Consider the following 19836-nt stretch of genomic DNA (forward strand, 5'->3'; position numbering starts at 1 on the left):
AAATAGTAATACGACTGGGAGCCTTAAATTTTTTTTTTTACTGTGGACACAAGCTTGTCTACATTTTGAAATTGAGCACGCACTGTTTCAGCAACGCGAAAAAATGCGTGTGGCAGGCAGGTCAAATGAACTATCTTAGGATAAAAAACTTTAAGGGCATTACCAGCTTTATTCATGTAAGATGCCGCATCTGACAAAAACAATAAAACTTTACCATGAGTGATGCCTTTAGGCCAAAGAACAGTCATAGATTAGTTGACAAATCTTGCAATTGTTTCATGGTTACATTTTTCTAGGATTTCACAATTCAGCAAATAGGATTTTTAAGGTGCCTCAACACTTAGTCTGCCAACGATTATGTTTGAGATATAACGCCCTTCGATATCCGCAGTCTCGTCCACAGAAATCCAAATCGGCCCATCCGAAATTGCTTTCCGAATTTCCGTTAAAGTCTCCTCCTATATAATTTTTAAATATTTTTTCTTAAAGTGCTTTCATTGGGTATTACTCGGCATGTCTATTTCTCAAGAAAAGTTTTAAAGTCCGGATTGCCAATTTTGTAGATAGGAATGTCTGCCCTGACAAATGCTCGGCACAAATATAAATACGTAGTATTGGTACTTGTTGAATCTGAGGAGGAAAGAACTGATGAATGAAAGTCTGCCTTCTCGAAATACTTTTCTCACGATTCTCCTGGTGCTTAGTAGTTTTTTTATGCTGTAAGACCTGAGAGAGTTGCGATATTGACACAGCCTTGTCACAACACGCACAAAATAAAACTTCTCCACTTGTTTCAATGGAAAACTCAAATTTTATACTTGGGAGTGATGCCGCAGAAATAAGACTCTTGCTCTTTTTAATTGATTCTGAAAATTCTTGATGTAATGCTGTGTGCAAATTTATTATTGCCACCGCTTTTAATTTGTGTTCAAAGATGAAGATATAAAATTTTTACGCATTATTTACAATAAATGATAAATTCCACCTTTAAGTTTCATGCGTTCTCTTGAATTTTACGTAGTTGCTGCGAAAAATGTATTTACAATTGAACAAATACTTTAAGGAAATATGTGAAAATACCTAAAAATATGTTAAAAATTATAAATATTTCAGGAAATATGTGATTTACAACAAAATATGTAAAAAAGGCCAAATATTTAAAAATTTGTGAAATAAAAATGGCTTCTTCTGGCCAGAAATGTCTTGAAACATCTTTAGTTAGTATGGAATCGCAGATATCATGGTCAGATAAAAATATTTGAAAACAACAAAAAAAGTCCTATCCCTACTTATCACAAATCAACAATTGAGAGCTTGTTTGTGACTTACACTGTAGATGCGGGTATATAGTGATGACGTTGATTTATTTCCTTAGTTTATGGTCAAAATAATTTAGGCACTTTCTTTTAATTGATTTTTAAAATTATCGTTTTAAAATTAAACAAGCAGACTTCATATTCCTATACTTTTCTATCCATAGGCGTTGCAAATCACCAAACTATCCCTCCAATACGATACTTCAACTGAGTAGCTATACCTGATAATATAGAATTAAAAGTACTGATACCGGCATCTTTACTTGAACTAAGCCGAAAAAAAAATTCTATCAAGTTCAGACACAAACATAGATATCAGGCCTCTACCGGTCAGCGACAAAAAAAAAAATCGTGTCGAAAAAAAAATCGATACTGGTATCGCTAGTATCAGATGGGTCGATACTAACATCTTAAGTGATTAAAAAGTATCGTTACCACAAAGAATCCTCCCGAAAGTTCCTTATTTTATTGTACTTTCTACTTTATTTTCTGAAGACAAATTAAATAAAAAATGTAATTTTTTCAAAAACTTTGTTTCAATTATTTTTTAAAAAAATAACAAAATATTTTAAGAAATCAATTATTTAAAAAATCAAAACAAATTTGACTAACTTTCAGAATACAAGTCTAACTGGGATTCTCTCTATATAATATTTTTTAATTTAATAGTTTTGGTAAGTTTCAGTAGTCAGAATCGAGAGATTTGAACGGAAAGTCCTCCGTATAATTACAGGAACCATCTGGGATCAGAGCCTTATCACATGCTGGAGAAGAACTAAACAACAGTGAATTGCTTGCAGAGACTGATCAGTCAATATCTCATGATAAGAAGGCAAAGAGGTTAAGATGAGTGGGGAACTGTGATTCGAAACAATCCATCAGATCTTCTCTATACAACAATGAATTCCAGTATAGTAGGTAAGAGACCACGAGGGAGGCCAAAATAACAGATGGATAGACAGAATCAACAAAGATGCGAAAGAATTGCATGCATCGAACTGGATAGCAGTACCCCAAGACAGGCAGGCGTGGAGAAGGCTGGTTCGGCCAAAGATCTACAAAGTCTGTTGAACCGAAAGAAAAAAAAAAGTTTCAGTAGTTTTATGTCTATTGCCTGATTGAGAAGTAGAGGCCACGTTCAGAAAAATATTTTGGTAAAAGTAATGTTTTATTTGTCTGGTTTTATAAATAGTTGATAGTTATACAGTTAATAATTATTTAGTTATGTATGAACAATTTTTACTTTCACTTATTTATATATACAATATATATTGAGGTCCGTACCTTACTATTTCTCGTATATGCCTGCCTATGCGTGTGTGCACTAAAAGGATAATATCTGCCAGTAATCTCACAACACTTTAGACCCCCAATATTTCTGGCTGATGATGATGATGAGAAATGATTGAAAGAAATAATTAGGAACTTTAAGGCAGTAGAAACGAGGTTTAACAAGAAGCATCTTGAACGAGCGATGTCTAAGAGTGTAGCCATCCCAACATGATCTTCCAGGTTCAGGTAGCAGTCAATGCTCCAAAGATCTATTAAAATACCATATATGAGAGGAAGTTAGGACAAAAAATTGACTATTTGCCAACTTTTTAGGATGACCTAATGTGCGACGGGTCGATGTGTGGGCAAACGGTTTCTTTGGAAATGTTTACCGTTCCTATTCCCCGGAATATGATTTCTGACATACGGGGTGCGGCATCAGTGGGGTAGTGCGATGGGTTTGCGCACGCAACTGCTGCCAGTAATCTACTCATTCTTTACTTTTATTTTTTGTTAACTATGGTGGAGCCCAGCGCTCGATTGAGCATCTTACTGATGGGGCTGCACCTTGTCATCTGTATCCGTCCGTAGGTCCAGCATTCCTGGTCCCCATCCGTTTGGATGCCTTCTCCAGTTCACCAGCTTGGTCAAACCCTCCTGGTCTCAGTCTGGGTCAGCTTCCTGTTCTTCCGGTAACTCACCGTTGTTGAGTGGTGGAGCCCTTCCCATCGTGAAATACATGGGGACCACCACATTCTTCTTATCGTTAATAAACTCCCTGAAAGGATAATTCTCTTCTTCCATCAAACGGAGGCAGAATTTTCGTGGTTTAACAAGCGCAATGCTACCCTATGTGTGACTGTTTTATTGGTCTCATGTGTTAAGGTGATATACTAATATTTATATACAATAAATATTTACTTACCACTAATATTCAGATACCACTAATATTTATATATCAGTTGTTGTTATAACATATGTTTGTTAAAGCTAATATTCATTAATTATTCACAAACTATCAATAAATTTACTAATTTAGATACCTTCCTCTTAACATATATATTAAACGAGGTGGCTAACAATTCCTATTATAGCTCATTAAACCTCAGAAATTCATATTACCAAAGTCAATAAAGGATCGCCCTTATACTTCGTTCAAAGCATGCGGAGGCCTTTGGCAGTTTACCCAAATTCTTTTCGGAGTGACTAATGGGCTTCCTGCCTTCCAAAGAAAAATTTCAGGCCTAGTAAGAAAGGAAAATCTACAAGGAGTCAATGTTTACTTAGACGACATAGCGGTCAACGGCAAGAAAGAAAAGGAACATAATAAAAATTTAAAGCATTTCATGAATGCTACATCAAAATATCATCTAAACTTGGACAAGAGTTCTTTTTCTAAAACAACTATTCAGAAACAGAAAACGAAGTTTGTGCTATAGTTGAAGCTTTAAAGAAGGGGAGGCACTATCATCTGGGTGAATGTTTCCTTCTGGTTAGGCACCATAAATCTATCCCCTTCATACTACAAAATAAAGACGCAGGTAAAATTAAGAACGAAAAAATTATGAGGTGGTGATTAGAGCTCTCTAGTTACAATTTTCAAATTGTTTACCATCTGGGTAAAACTAAAAAAGCAGGTGATGTGATGCTCTTTCTAGGGTATGCTCTAACATTGAAGGGAACAGAAGTAAACTAACATCTTTGCATGAAGATCTGACACCCTGTAGAGACAAGATTGAATCATTGGGTTCGGAGTAAAAATTTACCATTCTCCTCCGGAAGATATGTGGCAGATCATATCATCATGAAGTGCTACTGGTTATCATTGCAAATTCTCTCGATTTTCACTGGCCTCCCTCTGCTCTGATATAGCTGCTTAAACAATCATTTTTTAGTGAAACATCATTCATCCATTCTGATCTAGACTCAAGCTTCATATTGGCACAACTGAGATCTTTCCTGTTTAAATCGGGAATCTCTTGGAGCAGCCCTACAATCTGCTGATGATGGGCAAGCGGAATGGTACATTGGCATCATCTTGAAGATTTTGTCTTGATTCCTTGATTCGAGTTTGTCCTAAAGAATCAGGGTTAGATTCAGCAGGTCTTAACCTAGAACTTAAATGTCCTAAATTAAGCTCTACAATCTCTCAGATCTTTTTTCGTTGCTGCAGCTAATGCTACTCTACATGAAAAAGTCTTCAAATTTTCACGGAAGTCATGTAATGGTGCAAAAACACCCTCGTGGCAATTACATACCGGGCCTGTCCTATGGCAGAAACCAATGAAACACGCAAATTACGACCCCTTCGAATAAAAGGAACTTGTTGAAGGGAATCCTCAATACACGTTGGATATAAACAACAGTATCTAACAGACTCCAGGCTCTGTGTTGGAAGCACCAAAGGAGGGAGATATTGCAAATATGACTGAAACGTTGGTATTACTAGGACCCAGTCGTGCACTAGATACTGCTTCTACAAAAAAAAAATCACACTGGAAGAGAGCCAGGTAGAGATTGAGGAAGCAGAGAGAAATGAACGAAACCCGGAAGAGACGTATTAATTTCCAGAGTCCCTAAGGAACTTAGGAATTCGGATAACTCCGTCATGCCTAAATGACAATTCTACTTAAAGCATACATATTTATTTTTTGATAGGACGAGGGTGTTAATGATATACTATTATTTATATACAATTAATATTTACATACCACTAATATTTATTCATCAACTGTTAAAACGTGTGTTTGTTAAAGCTAATGTTATTTTTATAGTGTTAAAGTCAGCTTAATAAAGCCTAATTTACGGTATTTATATTTTATTAGATCGATAGTGGAACTCCCAAATTTTGTAATCCGAATTTAAAAAATGTGAAAGATGGTGTTCAACACATTTTCAACGACATAGTGGGAAAAAGGTATAACGTGGGCAAATAAAAATTGTCAAATCATATTAAAAATGCTTCGATGAAAGTAGCGATTAAGTAGGAAATGGTACAAACGTTCACTGAGGGGAGGAGGGTAGAAGGAATTGCAAAGCACTTTATTTTTATACCGAAATTTCTCAAGGTCTGACGCCTGAACCAATATTTAAGATTTAAGATATAGCTCCGAAGATTTTCCTCTTAATCGATCAATCCAACTTTGTTTTGTGCTATTGTTTACTGAGTTGATATCCCAACGTCGTTTCGGAATAAAAATATTAGTAAAAATTGGATTTACCGGTTTATTTTGAACATATACCGATAGTACCAATAAACATCAGTTTCTATGAGATAGCAGCACTTGTAAATTTGATGCTAAAATTTTTGTATGTACACTTTAATTTATATTAATCATATAATTATACTTAATAGTAAACTAAAACTATCAAATCTTTTTATATATTATAAAACACAGAATTATATTTAAAACTGAAGTGGATTAGATACACTGACTTAGTTTGACAACTGATCGATAGGAGTTGGAGTACAGTAGTTCTATTCTCTTTGGCATTCGTGTAGTGGGTAACAATAAACAGCTTTTGTTTACAAACGCTGTCATATAATTACTGATAAAATATCTGAAATGGCCAAGTTGTTTAAGTGGACTGAAAGAGCTGAAAGGAAATTTAACAAGACCATTAAGGGTATCAGGCCTTCCTGTAAGTAAATGTTTCATTCATTGTTACTATTGAGTTATTTCATTGATTTTAATATTTACAAATATATGTCAAAGGCAATTCTGCTTATCGAATTATTTTCGTTTTAGACGATACATACTAGCAATAAAACAAATAATACTAATTTACCAATAATTTACTTGGTGTTGTGCAATTGCATTTTGTATACTGTTCAAGTTTTAGAAACATTAATTTTCCTTATTTTTTTCTGCTCCTATTTAATTGTTGTTACTCTTTTAATTATCGTTTATCAACTGGGTGTTCAACATTTCTTCATATATAGTTTCCTTTTTAGTTTTCTGTTTATTGGTAGTACCTATCTTATCTGTATTCTGTATCTTATCATTTATTCCATAAGATATCACAAGAATATAATAATGTTTCTTATTGCTTTGATTTCACTACAGTTTCTAACTATTTATTTTATTAAACCTTGGTTTGATTGTCGTTTATCCCATATTTATTTCAATTATTTGTTTTACTTTGTTGGATATTAACCACTATCTTATAGTAAAGGTTCTAGGCTCATAGGTTATGTGGATTTGTAGAAATCATCATTTAGACTCCTGTTATCTTTATTTTTTTTCAATAGTAGTTCTTGTAATCCTTACATACCACCAAATCAATGTTATGGTTTCAGTTTTCAAAGTTATAACCTGCCACACGTATGGATGGAATAATAGGTTTGTTCCGATAAACAGTTTGACAGTCAGAAAACTGGCAGGTATTTGGATCAGAAAATTGTTCATTGGAACAAGCCTAATGTGTAAGTACCGTTTTTATAATTTTATTCCAAGAGATTCTCTCCCATTTTTGTAGTAGTCCACTCATCTTTAGGGTCTTACCTCTTCTAAGCCTGGTGGTAATAATTTATTATTTCAGAATAAATGCCTTAGTAATATCTTGTTTGTCAAGATCTTTTTACATCATTCGGTGTTTTCACTACTTCACAGTTTTTTTTATTCCAAGAGCTTCTCAAAATGCTCATTTAAGATATGCAGTATGCTGTTTTTGGATGCAATGAGCTCACCATATCACCTTAACATTTGCAAATTTATTGTTTTATAACTTAACCTTTCTTCCTTGATATAGGCACAAAATTGCTTTTATTACCAGTTTGTCATCTGTCTTTGATAAATTAGAATCTCTCGTTTTGCAGTTTCAACGTGAAGTCAGGTCTTCTAAGTGAGTATTCTATAAAGTAGACTAAGCGTCTAAGCTAATTAGGAATATAAATGTTATTATCATTTTTTGGCCAATTTTATCATATTAGAAAAAATACAATTTGGCCACCTTTCGGTTTTTCTGTTATTTCCTCATATTATTTTATTAATAAAAATGTGTACAGGTTAACTCTTGTGACCATGCTACGATATTCAGTACTTTATCATTTTAGAATAGCTAGATGGAAGTATAGTTTAAGAAATCATTGTGGACCACTAGAAACTTTAAAAAAAAAAAACTATTCAGAAGGTAATCATTAAATTTAAACAAAATGAACATAAACTCAAAGGCTAGTGATTAAATTAAAATAAAATTAACATGAAATAAAAAAAAAAAAAAGAAAAAATCATACTGATACTTATGAAATTTTACCCCCTCATAACTTTTCACAACACTGGCTCTGGAAAGTTTCGAGTGATAAGTTTCCACCTCTCATCTCAATGCTCGCAGGATCAATGGTACAAGCTCTGAGGTGGGATAATGTTCTTAATCATCTGAATTCTCAAGTTCGAATGCTGTAGTATTCATCTGTGATTTTCAACCACAAGCTTGGCTAAGAGTAGAACACCAGCCCGGTTTTACCACAGCCAAGAATGGGTTTTACATTGGCCAAACGGTTCTTTGGTGGTAGTTTGGAGTGTTTGTGGTTGTATAAGGTTGTGTAGTAGTGGTAGCTGTCTAATTCATTATTGCTACTCTACTGTAAGTAGGTGTTTACTACATCTACAATGGCAAATTGGTTAGTTGATGGGATTTTTGATAACACCATCAAAATATTTTCTGATCAGCATGCTACAATGCAACAGCCACTTCTATGTCCTTCTGGCTTTGGCCGTAATGTTGCATATATTACCTACAAAAGAGTAACTGACTTGAAGTTGGCTGCTGCCATTATTTCATGACTTTGTACAACCAGCATCACTTGTAACTATCAACAAGAACTGTACTCTTTACCCATTTATTCACTGGGCAAACATATGAAGGAACAAGCTTGCTAGCATTTGGCCTCGGTAAAACGAAATTTCGTAATATGCTGATAGTACTCGTAATAGTATTGTACTTATATGTTCTGGCTGAGGTTGTGGTTCTACCTCTGTCACCATAAATCCCGCTCCTACTGCTTCTGCCCAAAATCTCTTGCAATTGCAAGAATGCTTGCTGTGAGGTTGTAGCCCTGGTGAAACTAGGTTCGAGTGCTCTACCCTTTGCCAAATTTGTGGTCACAGATCTCACATAAAAGAAAGGGATGTAAAAATTATAAATTGTAAGAACAACCATTTCATAGGCTTATTTACATAATTTTTTCTTTCATGTAAGTTTTATTTAAATTTAATGCTTACCATTTGAGCAGGTTTTAAAAGTTTTCGAGTCATATGAGTTCTTCCCTAATAGTTTACAGAGCTCATTTTGGTCTCAAATTGTTGAAATTTTATCGACTTCAAGGAATTGAAATGCTATTCGGTCAGTTATATGTATAAATAATTGACCGTATAATTTCAAATAATAAAGAAGATGGTCAGGGTTACGGTCAAAAAAGAATAAAATAGTTGGTAACTATTTTCGTTCTATTTTTACCACAACCCTGACCGTCTTCTTTATTATTCTGTTGGTTGCTTAGTTTTGGAGTTATTTAGTAATAATTAAAAAATAGTTTTTGTTTTTATGCTCTATGCCCGTCATACAGTTCTTTCTGAACTGTAAATAAGGTTTCTCACTAGTTATTTAGGTCCTTACAACTTATAAAAAAATTAAAATCATATGGCCTATTTTATGGGTTAAGAGAGATGTTTAATTTGACTAGACTGGAGCCGAAGATCCTAAGGTCATCAAAGCCAACTTTTTCTACTTATTTGAATCAAGTTAGCTTTTACAGGCATTGATATTAATTTTGCTTTTCTTTTGTAAAATGTTAATAGAAGTTAGCATCTTCTCTGAATGTAAATTGATGTAAAATTTTCTGAATACAAGTCCAGCAACTCACATATGACTCGTGAGCTGACGTCTAGTCTATGGAATGGTGATTGACATGTTCTTCTATTAAATGAAGAAAGTGTTTGCAAATATACTGTAAGTCAAAAATATTATTGCAACTGTTTTTCTGGACGCTAACGGAGTGTTTCTGGTTGATTTCCTTTAATATGGCTTTACAGTTAACTTCAAGATTTATGTGAGCTTTTTCAGGAAGCTAAAAAATGTTTGCTTACACTTTCATCCAGAAAGATCAGGCAACTAGGATGCCAAGAGAATGACTGATTTCTTTGAATTTGGTTGAACAATGAACTCAGTGTTGTAAGGACTTTTAAATGGTTCTAATGCTTGAGGAAACGTATGAGTACAATGTTGACTTACACCACCTCTTTATTGACTTCTGACAGGCTTATGATAGTGTAGACAAAGGAAAATTATTAAAGGCATTGCAGTCACTGGGAATACCTAGCAAGTTCATAAGATTGACAAAGATGACTCTCGAAAGGACTAGTTGCAAGGTGAAAACTCGAGTGGACATCTCTAATAGCTTTAGGATTAATAGTGGCTTAAGACAAGGAGACCCATTATCACCAGTACTGTTCAACCTCCCCCTAGAAGTTGCCATTAGAAAAATAAGAACAAACCCGGGTGGCACCATTTACAATAGGCTCACACAACACATGGCTTATACGGATGATGTAGTCATCACAAGGAGAAACAAAACAGCACTGGCCGGTGCTGTAGAAGAATTAAAGAGAGCAGCACAGGATTTAGGACTTAATATAAATAGTGAATAGACTAAATATATGAAACCCTCTAGACAGACCGGGGAGAGAGGAAATATTGTGGATGTGGGGGAAAACATATTTCACAGCTGCAGTACTTTCAAGTACCCGGGAGGAGTTGTGACGGAGAACAATAATTTAGAAGTAGAAATTAAGGGCAGAATGGTAGCAGGAACCAGGTGTTTCTACGCCCTGCAAAAAGCTCTCTGATACAAAAGTCTTTCCAGGAAAGCAAAGCTTTTGTTGTGCAAAACAATAATTAGGCCAGTGGTAATGTATGGCAGTGAGACATGGACTCTAACCAAGGAAAATGGAAGAGCTCTACTGGTTTGGGAGAGAAGAGTCCTGAGAAAAATCTTTGGAGCCGTTAAAGAGAAGCACAGGTGGAGAATCAGTAGCAATGACGAAATAAAGGAATTGTATGAAGAGCCTGATATCCTCTGTGCTATTAAGAAGAACAGGTTAAGATGTTTGGGACATGTAGAAAGGATGGAGCCCTGCAAGCTACCTAAAAGGATGCTAAATGGTGCACCAGGAAGAAAAAGGAAAAGGGGCAGACCCAGGCGTCGATGGCTGGATGATTTGGAAGATGATTTGAGAGGGATGGGAATTAAAAATTGAAGGAGTCTCGCTGGAGACTGCGAGGCATGGAAAAGAATGGTAGCAGAGACCCAGGTCCTACAAGGACTGTAGCGCCCAACAGTGAGTGAGTGAGATGGGAGGAGTTTGATCTCCTCATAATATTTTTTTTTCTTTTACTTGGTTTATTTTTTTCAAACAGATGGTACAGAAGCCTAACTGAAATTCCTGAAGGTTTTGAAAAAGAATTATATGAGAACTAGGAAAATGTTTTAAAATTCTGAAGGAATGTTATAAGACATTAACTTTGAAAAAAGTAAGATCCTTCAAATAAGAAAAAAGCTTGACAAAATCCATATAACCTACAATAGTGATGAGTTTAAAGTTTTAGATGAATTCTGTGTGGGAAATGTGGCTCACTAAAATGGAGTTGTAAAATATTAATTTGCTCACAGAATTGAAAAAGTTAATTTTAGCAGCACATTTTCAAGATCTGTTTACAGGCAGTACTTTGGTATATGCATATATGAGCTCTTTTGCTGGGTTCTCCTTAGCAAAAAACAGATTCAGATATCTGTAGAAGGAACAGATTATATATGAAGAGTAGCTTCTAAACTACAACTAGATAAAATAAAATATGAGACTATTTGAGAATAATCAAATATTTCAGGAATGAAAATTATACTGAAAAGAAGTAGCTAAGTTGCTTAGGTCTTAAATAGTGGTTCTCAGCCCATAGAAGTCTGAACCACTTAGTCAGAGATTGAAACATGTACAGACCATCCCCATCCCCCAACTTGGGGAAAAGAGGGTGTCCCTCCTAGGAAAATGTTTAAAAATTAAGTTGCTTATTAGTGCATTTTGTGGCTCCTCTTTAATGTACTTACATGTTGAAACCGTTCAACTAATACTCAACAAACATCAGGAAAGAAAAACAATAAAACAGTTCTAACACTAAGTCCTGTTCTCACAAATATGTGTTGCTGTATGAACCTCCCCATAGCCCACTGGTTGGGATAGAAAGCTCTGAAGGCTAAAGTCAATGCATTTCTTCCCCTTTATTCCTGAATAGTACAATGTAAACAATTATAACTGTGTTTTATTTGATCAATATCCATTGGATCCATCCATAGATACCTATTTTGAATTTAGTTTTATATTCATATCAATTTAAGGGAAAGTATAAGAAATTTGTATTGGCCCAACTATATTTTATGGTAAATCAACTTAAAAATTGATATTTTACTTTATTGTAGGTTTGTTACATCATTTCATTGTACTTGCTGTGTGGGAAAGATTCAACCAGTATATGCATCCAGAATATTTATCTATTGCAGAAGTTAGGGCCAAATTGGAGAGTGTTTGTCGAGAATATAACTTAGTAAGTTATTTAATTTAATGTATACTTCTTTAAAAACTTTGTTTCAGTAGTTTAGTTTTAGTTTTTTAAAATGATAATGCAGTTTTAAAATATATATTTCATGTCATTTATCTTTTAAGTTATTAATGCTATTAAAAAAAAGAACTTTTTCAACAGTTTAAAATTTAATCCACTATCATGATTAAAGCTGCTCCATAAATCAATGATTAAATTCTAAATTATTTTGTGTTGTTTTAGTGTACAGGTCTTCGTCGTCAATGTTTGAAATGTATATATGCCTGATTATAGTATTAATAATGTTTATTTTAAAAATAAAATAGGGGAATGAATATAAATAAATTTATATTAAAATTTGGGACTTAAATTAGATTGGAAGAAGAAAAAGAATCAATGTACCTTAATTCAGCATGGCTCTGAAATAAAAAAAAGTGGGAGAGAGGGGGGATTGTAAGGTAAGGGAACAAGGTTCGTAATTATAAAATTCAGTTTCTGAAAGGTCACTGACAGAGGAGCCACCATAATAACAAATAAAGACCGCTCTGTAGACTGTCTACAATAAGGAGTCCATAAGATTATAAGTTACTATCTACTATAAGATTATGCACAGCCCCGTAGTTACATTTTATGGTAATGCTTAATTTATAAATATATTCGAAAATGAATATATATTAAATAAACATTGCCATTATTGGCATACACTTACTAACAAGGACAGACTACATATACGGTATCATTGCCCTAGCTGCCCAGAAAAAAAATATTTTACATAATTTTGGAATTTTTTAAATTCTGAATTTGCTACAATTGTTCCATTATTTCAGTGATAGGACCAGGAGGAAAAACTTTATTAAAATACAAAGTTGTGCTGCCCAACTTCATTGGGCTGCTAGTCAGTCACACAGCACTTTTATTTTAGTCTAATCAGACAATATGTTTAATCTTACGATAAATAAGCCTAGCTAGGTTTACAATAATAAGTATAAACATTAGTAATATATAACTCAAGAACATGACTTTTTTTTGTTTCATCTCTTTGGTTCTTTTATCTCTTTTTTTTTTTTCCTTTTTCTCCTTCTTTTTCCCCTTTTTCTTTTTCACGATTTTTTTCCTCCTTTCCCCTTTCTCTCTTTTTTCTTTTCCTTCCCTTCTTTTTCCCTTCCATATTTTGGTTTCAACCCTATGTGCCTTTAACAGAATAATGGATAAAATAGTGATAGGGATATGAGAAGATATATGAAAGATACTTAAGTAACAAATATAAATTTTAAAAAATTCAAAAAACTATGTTAAAATTAATGTACAATAAATATAGAATAAATATTGAAATATTAAAAATGTATACATAAATAATAAAGTAACAAATAAAATGATAAAATAACAAATAAGATATCCAATGTATGCATGTCATCCTTCCTCTGGATGACTCCATTACTCAATAATTTCCATGCATGTGGTGGTGGATGATTCCCAGGGAGTCGAGTATTATATTTTCTGTTATCCAAGCCATGTCCTGAACATTGACCCCGAGTTCCTTCATGAAGCTCCTAGTTGTGCTGGGTATTGCTCCACAGGCTCCGAACCAGAGGCCTCTCATGTTGAAGTCTCGTTCTCTGAAGCCCTCATGGAACTTCTCTTTGAATAAAAGGATGCATTTATCGTAAATTCCCTTCTTTTCCATATCTACTTTATTTGCCTGGTCAAGGTCGTTATTTCCATATCTCACGGTGGGATCCAGAATGATTGCTGACTTTCCCATCTTATGGAAAGCAACAATATCCGCATATCTTGTGGATCCATTCGTATCGAAACAGTAGACCTTGTCGAAGCAGGCAAAATCTCTTTCTTTTAGTAGCTTTATTAACTGTTATGTCACTCTATGATATCGGCGTGTTGTGAGGAGGGAGTTGTTGGGGCAACTCCCCAGCACATGTGCTGGTGTTCCAGGCTCTGTTGTATTTGTGACAGAGGGACCCAACTTCTCTATCCTGTGCTGACACCTGGGACTCCACATAGGGGTGCATAATTAATATTCAATTTCAGGGCATTAAACCATTCAGAGCATTATTATAAATATTTGTTTATCGTATATAAACTTATTTGCTCTTGGGGTCTCTTTGAAATGGAGTACTCCAATGCTCTGCCACCTGCAATTGGCCTGTTCCTCGAACGCATTTTCATGTAGGGACTGTCGTAGAGCTTTCGCACTCTGATGCCCCTGATCAATGCCAATCAGTCGGCATAGTCAGCACTCCCGGCTGAACAATAGAAAGTGGACTGGAACAGAGCATCGGGTACATTTTACAGCCGCTGAGCTATGGACCAGTGCTGTAGGGGAGCCTCCCATTGGCAGCAGATCAAGCCTAAACCTCAGCGTACAACATCGCCGTGGAGGTGTTCGCAGGGAACCCTATAATGGCTTTAACACTTCTGCGAATCTTTGTGTCAATGCCATCTAAGATTTCAAGACATAGCTTAGTGAGAGGAGCTGTTTGGAGAGGGTAAGTAAGACCCGGGAACACATAGTGGTTGACAATGTTGACCTTCTGCTCTCGGGCTTAAGCAAGCACGAGGTGACGAGCTTATCCAGATTCTGATTTAACTTTGTCACTGAATCTTCATTGGACTGTAGCTCTCCCGAGAATGTGCATCCTAAATATTTTATAGTGTCGCCTTCTTTCATTGTTTGGATGCTATCTCCGTTCTCAAGGGAGATCTTCGTCATTTCCAGCTCTCCTTTATTTATGACAATGCCCACACTCTTTTGAGGATTCAATGCCAAACCGATTTCCTTAAACAAATGATCAGAAATTACTAATAGGTTTGATGTTTAATGTTGGAAGACAATTTTTAAAAGTTTAAAAATAATGATTCCATTCTGAATTTTTAGTATGTCATTTTTCTAGAATAATGAATTTATTCTTTGTTAATACTAAATCCAGTTTAATCCATGCAGTATACTAGTTTTATAGATTTGTAAGATTAAGAATATTAAAGTTTTCATATTTAAATGTGGTTGCTTTTTTTTTTCTTTTTAAATAAAATATACAGTCATGTCTCTGTACATCAAGCTTCCATGTACCAAAAATATCTAATATCTATGTTTTTTAGAAATTTTCAATTTTTTCCAGGAAAATTTATTTTGTTTATCAAATACAATTTTCATATATCGAACAAAAAGTCACATATAAAAAAAATATGTAATTTCCACCTCAAGGCCTTTAATTTTTTATGTATATAAAGCTGTACTCTCATGGGGACTTACAGTGCCTCATCCACCTTCCTTCACACACTCATGCTACTCAATTTTGCTTTACATCTCAGTTCATATAGGTCTTCGATACATTAATCACTATGGTATTTCGAAAAAAAAAAATTAGTGGAAACGTTTTGTTGGGTAGTCAGGAAATCAGAGAAACAAGTGTTCAAAGATATATTTTTCAATGGACCAATGGTTCTTGCTATTGTCAAACCTGTGGAATAAAATCCCTTATGATTTCCAAAACTTCTTCGACTATTTGAGTTCCTACTGGATGGAAAATGTCCAAAAAGGTCATTCATTTCCTACTTTTCAAAATTTTCTGAAGGGTTATATTTATTTTAGGATTACGATTATTTTGATATTTTAATAATTTATTTGATTGGGTTCTTCAAGCGGTCAAGATGCATAATTACACCTAATTGTCAGCTTCTTCAGAAATACTTATTTTGAGATCCCTGTTCACAGCTTAAATGCTTGGGTCATAATTATAACCCTTAAACGCATATTTTAATACAAGGAAGCTCTAAAACTTAAAACTAATAATAACTTGAGTCTGCTTCTATTTTGAGAACTAGTACAAACTAACTTTCTGATGTCTAGCATCTGGCATCCATACCCCCCACTTATGGACTGCTAATCCCCTGTTGTGTTTGGAATTCAGTTTCAACCTAGACTCCTAACTTTGATAGATACTTTTGGCTTCTGATTTGATAAAAGATCTTGAATCTCAGGTGTGGGGAATCCTTGTGAGTGGTCTGCTTAAGAATGGGTTATAATTAGATGAAAACTAAAAGTTTCACAATATTGGATATTTGAGTGAGGTTTTTGGAATGTTTTCTCTTACATACAAGTGAAATTTTCACTTAAAATTCAATTGAAATTTTTCTTGTTTGGACATGACTCCTAAACAAAAATCATTAAATGGAAATAAAAGTTTGATAAATAAATAAAAAAAAATTAAATTAAAAAGTTTAAAAAAATTTAAATAATAATAAAGATCCATTAAAATCTGGTTAAAAATATTGCTATGGCCTAAAGGTTTTGTCAAACGCAGTATAAAAAATTTAAAAACTGTTATTCGGTTATTAAAACCTATGAACCTTTTGTAAGAAATAGGGAACAATTTAAAACTGTAAGGTTTGATAAAATCAATAAAGGAGTTTTGAAATGGGTGTAAATGATACAACTTCCGAGCTAGATTTGACGACATAATTCATTCACATAATTTGTTCAATTTTTCAAATAAGTGTTATTAATTTTTTTCTATAACACTAAGAAATTAATTTTGATACTTCTTTGACCCCAAAAATGACTGTAATTGTTTTTAGGACAAGGATTAAAAAATGATATGTTTCTACATATTGAAATTTCTATGTATCAAATATTTTTAAGTAACCTCCATGTTAGATATATGGAGAGATTTGAAATGTATATAATGTAATTTTTATAAAGTTAATCAATAAATGTTGATAGTTGTCAATTTATTGATGATTTATTCTAAAATCACTCAAAAAGTTTTATTTTATTATAGGAAACCAAGATGGATGATATGTTTCGTGAGGAGGAGTTTTCATTATCTCCTGAAGAGTTCCCGGAATGTCAGGATGTAAATAGGAATGAATCAAATTTTGGAAATCTTGAGGACAATAATGTTTCAAATGCTGAGGCTGGGCCAAGCAGTAAGAGCTGATTTGATTACTTAATTTTACAGCCAGTGATATCTATTGCATGACTCAATTTTTTTCAAATTTAAATATATTTCTTTTTCTAATTAAGATTATTCTAAATTTCTCTGAAAATTTTGCAAAATTATAGATTGATGTTTTAAGTCTTTAAATTGATTAATCAAGATGTGACTTTTTAAAACAAAAAACAACCAAGAAATAATACAAATTTATCTACCATTGTTTACAATTTTGAGGTATACAAAATCATTCTTTTTTATATCACTTGACATATTTAAATTTTTAGCGAAATGGTCTTAAAGGCCCCTTCACTCTAGGAATGGGAAAGGAATTTTTTTTGAAAACGGTTCAACTTATTATCAGTAAATGTATTTTTGTGTTATGATCTCTCCTGGAATTGTAACATCATACATAAACCAATACTTGTTATAAGTAAATGTTCTAAAGGTAAATCCATCCTTTGAAAGTAGGAGTGGTGGGTTTGCGCCGATTCCTGGTTTTGGTAACTACTGTAAAATATATAAATTAAATAAATGGAGAACTGCTTTAAATACAACATTAAAGTAATAAAAATAGATATTCTAGAATAATTCTTTTAATTTTTTTTAAGATAACAAATGCAAAACAATGGATTAGCTTCTTCAGCTTAAGGACTATGTATATTTTTTTATCCATTTATTTTTTTAGTGCAATGTTTCCTTTTTTATTCCTGTTGGTTTCTAGTTCGTTGGTTGGTCCAATGTAGAAACCAAGAAAATAGACCCTCAATAGCAGATGTATGGAAGTTCTTCAACGACTTTATCCTTCCTTTCTGTATTCCTTTTTTGAATAGTTTTCTGATTTTTTGTTATTTTTAATGTTTCCTAAGAATGTTATCTTATTGGAAGATCAATAATTCCACAAATTCAGTTGGATAGCTTGTTTAGCAGTTTCTTTCATGTTGACTCAGGTTGCAGTAATTTTTTCTACATTTAGTAGCCAGTGAATTTTGAGATAGGATAATTGAAGATTGCTAGCTATGCTACTCTGTCTTCTCTCTTCACAATCTTTGAAAGTTATAATGAGGTGTAGATAGTTGACCGTAGATTAATGATTGGAGAAGTTTATAGTTAGTCTATAACCAATACTTCATATATGATTTATATTAGGTTGAAAAATATTTGACATATATATGCACACGAGTGCTATTTTCAGTACACCTTAAGGGTCTGAAAAAAAAAGAATTATATATTATCTTATTCCAGCTTTGCCTGTATTTATTGGCATATATTAATTGTATAACAATCATTTGTTTTTTTGACAAGATTAAGAAATAATATTAAAAAGCAAAAAAAATTTGAATTTTTATACAATTTCATATTTAAGGGTTTTTGGAGGATAATTTAAGTTTTTAAAAACATAAAAAAGAAATGTTTGGCATATTTATATTTAACTCATTCAATATGATTGTCAGTGTTGTTTGGTTTTCCAAAATCTATTGGTATATCATTACCCCACTATTCATAATAAAAAAATTGTTTTTTACTCTCAAAAAAAAACCTTTAATATGAATATATATTTAACAAATAGTTGTATTACAGAAAGTGACCTTAATCAGTGTGAGTCGGTATTAATAAATGCACAACATTAAATATTTAGTTAATTTTTTTTTTAAACAGCATTAAGAAGGTAAACACATGGTTGTTGGGTTGACACCCTGCTGTCCTTGCTGTGGTTTTTCACAATTTTGTATTACTCTTCTTCTTCATACTCTATACATTTCATAACTGTCTGTTAGTATATTCTTTTTTAAAAACTGGAGTGAACAACAAGAAAGTAAGGGGTCTTGGTAGGATAAGATAGTCAAGGTTAATTACAAGAAGGTTTATAGTTACTGTAAAAAACTACCAGAACTAACAAAAATAGTTCATTAGCCTACAAGAATGGAAAGATTTGGTAAAAAAAATTTGTCTTGGTCCTTAAAAAAAATTAAATAATTAATTTTTACCCATCAAATGATGTGTTTGGTACATGTGCATAGGAGCAGCTGAGGAACATACCGCCACAATTGAAAACAGAATAAAACAAATTTTTCTGACTTCTCCCAAAGAATAAGGTAAATGTCTATAGCTAAAACTGTTCCATTGGTACAACTGTACATTATTTAGTCTCTTTTACAAGTCACGTTATATGTAAAGATGTTTTTGTTGGAAATTGTATATATTCTATTATATCACTATCAATTATTTTATTATTATCAAAACTAGTCACTGTATTTCTGCAAGTTATATTTTATTATTATTATCTTTTTTAGGAGTCTCTAATCGGCAGATGAACAAAAGGAAGAAGGGAATATTAGGAAAAATAAGACATGTCACCCCTACAAAAGCATCTAAGAAGAACAGGAAGTAAATTAGTTCCTCTTTATTTGAAATTATTCATTTTGGGCCCCAAAAATATCCCAAATATAATTTAAATTAATGTTTTATTTCATAATCTTTTTGTAACAAAAATGTGAATTTGTTTTGATCTGTCGATTAAAAGAAATTAACTTGGGATTCTCACCAGTAGCAATTATCTTTTTAATATTAGTTATTTATTTTTTAGTCTCAGCATCAAGAAATTTTATTTTTTTCCCCCTGTGACTAAATTTAGTATACAAATTGTTTTGAAATATTGTAAAAGTGAGTACACTTTTGTTTTCATTAGTATTTAAATATAACTTGGG

The 19836-nt window shown here is 33.1% G+C and overlaps 1 protein-coding gene across 2 annotated transcripts; it reads left to right on the top strand.

Moving 5' to 3' along the window:
* The first annotated feature begins 6055 nt into the window (after positions 1-6055).
* Positions 6056-19553, top strand: LOC106684977 (uncharacterized). 2 transcript variants are annotated; one of them, XM_014427381.3, is made up of 5 exons: positions 6056-6230; positions 12061-12185; positions 16976-17123; positions 19150-19224; positions 19423-19553. In XM_014427381.3, exons 1-4 carry the CDS (start codon positions 6155-6157, stop codon positions 19221-19223), a joined length of 423 nt encoding a protein of 140 aa, XP_014282867.1. In that variant the 5' UTR covers positions 6056-6154; the 3' UTR covers position 19224; positions 19423-19553. The 2 variants fall into 2 exon arrangements, with proteins under 2 accessions (XP_014282867.1, XP_014282866.1); XM_014427380.3 differs by lacking the exon at positions 19150-19224.
* The last annotated feature ends 283 nt before the right edge of the window (positions 19554-19836 follow it).

The sequence above is a fragment of the Halyomorpha halys genome, unplaced genomic scaffold, assembly GCF_000696795.3.
Source record: "Halyomorpha halys isolate HHAL.00 unplaced genomic scaffold, Hhal_1.1 Scaffold637.1, whole genome shotgun sequence".
Lineage (NCBI taxonomy): Eukaryota > Metazoa > Arthropoda > Insecta > Hemiptera > Pentatomidae > Halyomorpha > Halyomorpha halys.

What these genes read in the sequence shown, in the direction of transcription:
- LOC106684977 (XM_014427380.3), top strand. Translation starts at nt 6,155, where the DNA reads ATGGCCAAGTTGTTTAAGTGGACTGAAAGAGCTGAAAGGAAATTTAAC. An exon ending in TTTGTCGAGAATATAACTTA is followed by an intron (nt 12,186 to 16,975) that starts GTAAGTTATTTA and finishes ATTTTATTATAG; the next exon opens with GAAACCAAGATGGATGATAT. An exon ending in TGCTGAGGCTGGGCCAAGCA is followed by an intron (nt 17,124 to 19,422) that starts GTAAGAGCTGAT and finishes TATCTTTTTTAG; the next exon opens with GAGTCTCTAATCGGCAGATG.